The 4,613-nt window shown below is 36.4% G+C and overlaps 1 protein-coding gene across 1 annotated transcript; it reads right to left on the bottom strand.

Moving 5' to 3' along the window:
* Positions 1-543: 543 nt before the first annotated feature.
* On the bottom strand, positions 544-1,578 carry LOC114391547 (pentatricopeptide repeat-containing protein At2g22410, mitochondrial-like). The gene is made up of 2 exons (XM_028352541.1): positions 1,173-1,578; positions 544-743 (listed from the first exon to the last, which is right to left on the bottom strand). Exons 1-2 carry the CDS (start codon positions 1,576-1,578, stop codon positions 544-546), a joined length of 606 nt encoding a protein of 201 aa, XP_028208342.1.
* Between the last annotated feature and the right edge of the window lie 3,035 nt (positions 1,579-4,613).

The raw sequence follows: 4,613 nt of genomic DNA on the forward strand, positions 1-4,613 counted from the left end.
TTTATTTGGCTGATAAAAGAAAATTGCAAACAAACAATAATTTGATTATCTATTTAGAGAATTTGGCATTTAAGTTCCTACGGTATGACATGTTCAATTTTTATTTTCAAGTCATTGTTCTCTTCTTTGTTCTTTCTTGGTAAAATTGTAATGCATATGCTTTGCCTTACTCCTATTCATGTGAAAATCCTTTGCTTGCAGTAGCTGCTATCTACATTGCCAACTGTTATTTACAGACTTAATCATTTAACTGATTTGTAGTCCCAGTTTATGATGTTTGGATTGATAACTGATTTGCTCGCAGTTTATCATGTTGGGATAACTGATTTGCTAAGCTTCTACTAAGTTATGATGTTTGGATTGATAATACTAGGCTTCATTCTTTCCATTGCTTATATTGTTTCTCTTAATAGTGATGTTTATTTGGCTGAAATAGATAAATGTTAAAATAATAATGGAGCAGGCTGTAAAGGTGCAAGAATAGTCTTTTTGTGTATCTAGTGGACTAGTGGTTAATCTGTTTGAGTTTAATTTGTAATAACCCTAAACATGACAACACCCAAGTCCATCATAGAAATCATCAGAACCATTCCCTACAGCAACAACAACTTCTTGTTTTTTGTTGTCCAGTCCATGATCCCTTGCACTTGTCAAATCACTAGGCATGTTGGTGGAGTTGTGGTTCTTAGCATTAGATTTATGGTTATTAGAATGTCCATCTGATTTAGCAAACACCATGTCACCTTTCATAGAGTTTGAACAAAGACCCCCCATATGAAAAACTCAATCTTTGTACAGAAAAAACAAACAAAACTCCTCATGTAGCAGCTCAAGTCACCCAAATCAGGAACTGATATAAATTATATTAGAGCACACTTTTTTCAAAATATTATGGTGAAGTCTTGACATCTTCTATATATATGTATGCTTTGGTGAAGAGGGAAACTTGCAGTTACAACATCCTTGTGTTCAATTGTTGTGATGCACGTAAAATTTTGAGTCATATTACAGAGGACAAAGTTTTTATTTTTTTTTTCTTAGTAGGATTCAGTTAATAGCATAGACAGACCTGCAATATGTGAAAGTATGTAACAACTTGCCTAATTCTAAAGCTCATGTTGTGCCATATTCTTTGACCAAACTAAGCATCATAATTTCATTTGGAAGCATACCTTCATTCAAATTATTGCAATGCATATAGGTTGCAATCATAGCAGTCCAACAAATGATACTAGCCTTAGACAAGCCATCAAAAACCCTTCTCGCATAAGCTAAATTTTCACATTTAACATACATATCAATCAAAGAAGTACATAGTGGAACTCCTAATTTTCCACACTTCCCATTTTTCATTACATAAGAAAGCATGGCTTTCCCCAATTTCAAATCAGCAAGTTCTGCCAAGACATGTGTGATGCTTATCATTCTAATTTCACTAGGCTTGACTCTCATAACATGCGTATCTCTCAAAAGGTCCAATGCTTCATGAAGCAACCCACTCTTATCATAGCTCCTAATCATACTGCTCCAAGAAACAACATCCTTGTTCTCAATGTTATCAAATAATAAGCGTGCCATTAGTGACAATAAATAGTAGCTTAATTTAAACAAAAAGAAGGCACCCGATGGGTCAAAACACCTTAGTAGTGGCTCTAGTTTTTAATCGTAATTCCTAGCTAGTAGTGGTTGTAGTTTATGTATGTTGTGTTGTTTTGTGCTCACTTGAAATCTGCACTCACCCATTTTAAGTTGTCCATGAAATGCTACCTTAGTTTCTTTGAAATTTCAAAGCTACTCAACAAACAACACCATGTTTATTAAATGAGGCTTCATATTACATAATCTTATGCTTAGATGCCTAGGATGTAACAACATTCTCCCCTAGTATGCGTGTTCTATTTTCCTTTTTAAAAGTTAGTAATTCCAATAACATGGACATGGAGAGTGTTGTGTGCAGCTTGTTAGACCAAAATCACCCCTTTCACAGTAGGATATTTCTCAACAATCCAGACTGGTTTTGAAAATAGTCTGCACAAACTAGAATCCCTTTGATTCATCAGAGGCCAAACTAGAATCCCTTTGATTCATTAGAGGCCATTAATACAAAGTCTGCAACTTTAGCACTGTGCTGGAAATTGATTGCGTGGCAAAAAGTATTATCTATAGTGAATTAAATGGTAAAGGATTCTTTGAAGACTATCTTGAAGAACTACTTACAAAAGTAAAATTTGAAAATGTTTGACTTATTGAGATTGTATGACTGTCCTCACTATTGTGTATGGTAGTTAGAGTTATGATTTTTGAGACACTAACGGCGTGAATTGATAAATTCAAAATATTGTGCAGCTAGCATGCACTACAATATCCCTCCTTGAATTAATTAATAGTCTTGTGATACTTTAAGCCTACTAATTGTCACATATTGATATCTGTTTTTCAGAATGATGATTGATGTAGGCGGTCATTGAGTTAAGTATTGGATTGTTGCTTTCATTTTGGACTGTGCTGCTCATCATCATAGGTACAAATGTTTGTTACCAATTAACGTTTTTATTACTTGTTCACTGCCATTAATGACAACTGATATTTCCTAAACAAATTTTGTTCAAGATGAGTGAACCTTAGATTCCCGTTTAAGACTGAATGCAATGATTCTTGCAGACAGGTTGCATTAATCATTGTATTCAAGCTTGAATTGTCCATTTGGACAGTTTGGGGAGACTAATATTTTTATGGTAGATTCATGCGTTAAGGTTAACATTATTTTGTTTAATTTGATGAAATTTTAGTACAATGCATTTCTAGTTGTTCTCTAAGTGCATACTTGATTATCGAGAAATTAACTTCACCGATTTCATGTTGTGTACTTGGAGACCAATGCGAAATGCTGCCGAAATTTTGTGAAATTTAAAAAAATAGAATTAACCTTGACGTATGAAGCTACCATTAAAAAAGGTCTTCCTAAATGGGATAGGGCCACACCTATAATAAAAAAGTGAGATTTTCATGCTTCGAATAACTTTGTGAGTATCACAGAGTTATAATTTAGATGGATCGAAGTTGGATGAATGAAAGTCGCATGAGCCCTGCATATGAGGAAGACGTCGAAGAGTTCTTGCAATTTGCCTCTGAAAGAAGTCGACCGGATGAGGACGAAAAATATTATTGTCCTTGCATCAATTGTTTGAACAGAAGACAACAAATACTGGACGACATACGGGAGCATCTATTGTGTGATGGGATAAAGAAGAATTACACCACATGGATATGGCATGGTGAATTGATGGACATGCAAAGTGGGTCCCAATCTGAACCGTTTGATGTAGAAATGGGAGATCGCTTGGAGGATATGATTCGTGACCTTGGACAAGAGTCTTTTCAACAACCACATGCCCCTCTATATGATACATTGCAAAGTGATTCAAAGAAGCCTTTGTATCCGGGGTGCAAGAATTCCTTGACGCTGTTGTCGGCAGTGTTAAGTCTAGTTAATGTGAAGGCCAGATATAGGTGGAGTGACAAAAGCTTTAGTTCACTGCTTCAAGTAGTGCATGATATGCTTCTAGAGGAAAACACATTGCCTAAAAGTTACTATCAGACAAAGAAGATACCGTGTCCGATGGGTATGGAGTATCAGAAGATTCATGCTTGCCCGAATGATTGCATATTGTACAGACATGAATTTGAAGAAATGTCCAAATGCCCTAGGTGCGGGGTATCACGGTACAATGTCAAGGATGACGATGAGTGTAGTAGTGATGAAAACTCAAAGAAAGGCCCCCAACAAAGGTGTTGTGGTATCTGTTGATCGTTCCAAGGTTTAAGCGTCTTTTTGCTAATGGAGACGATGCTAAAGACCTTACATGGCATGCAAATGGCAGAAACTGCGATGGAATGGTCCGTCATCTGGATGATTTCTCCCAATGGAAGCAGATAGTTTGTTTGTTTCTGGATTTCGGCAAAGAGGCAAGAAATCTTGGGCTTGGACTTGCCAGTGATGGAATGAATCCATATGCAATTTAAGCACTCAACACAGTTCATGGCCAGTTCTACTAGTAATTTACAATTTTCCTCCTTGGTTGTGCATGAAGAGAAAATACATGATGTTGTCCATGATGATATCGAGCCCAAGATAGCCAGGAAATGACATTGATGTTTATCTAAGTCTATTGATTGAAGTCCTGACAAAGTCGTGGGACGAGGGGGTTTTAGTGTTTGATGGGTTTCGGAATGAGACTTTTCAAATGCGTGCAATGATTTTTTGTACCATTAATGACTTTCCAGCATATGGGAATTTGAGCGGTTACAGTGTTAAGGGTCATCATCCATGCCCCATCTGTGAAGAAGACAGAAGCTACATACAACTCTAACATGGTAGAAAAATAGTCTACACTAGGCATCGGCATTTTCTAAAACCTCATCACCCTGAAAGGCGATTGAAAAAAGCATTTAATGGAAGTCAAGAGCATGAAATTGTGCCGATACCATTGTCTAGTGAGTAGGTCTTGCAACGGGTTGAACACCTGAATACTATATTTGGAAAGACCCAAAAGAAGGAAGAAAGTAAGACTTGCATATGGAAGAAGAGGTCGATTTTCTTTGATCTTTCGTAC

Source organism: Glycine soja, chromosome 17, assembly GCF_004193775.1.
Source record: "Glycine soja cultivar W05 chromosome 17, ASM419377v2, whole genome shotgun sequence".
Lineage (NCBI taxonomy): Eukaryota > Viridiplantae > Streptophyta > Magnoliopsida > Fabales > Fabaceae > Glycine > Glycine soja.

Bases quoted from the DNA above. Each gene is read 5' to 3' on its own strand.
- LOC114391547 (XM_028352541.1), bottom strand. From the start codon at position 1,578: ATGGCACGCTTATTATTTGATAACATTGAGAACAAGGATGTTGTTTCT. The intron at 744-1,172 runs GTATGCTTCCAA...ACTCTATGAAAG, and splicing joins TTGCAATAATTTGAATGAAG to GTGACATGGTGTTTGCTAAA.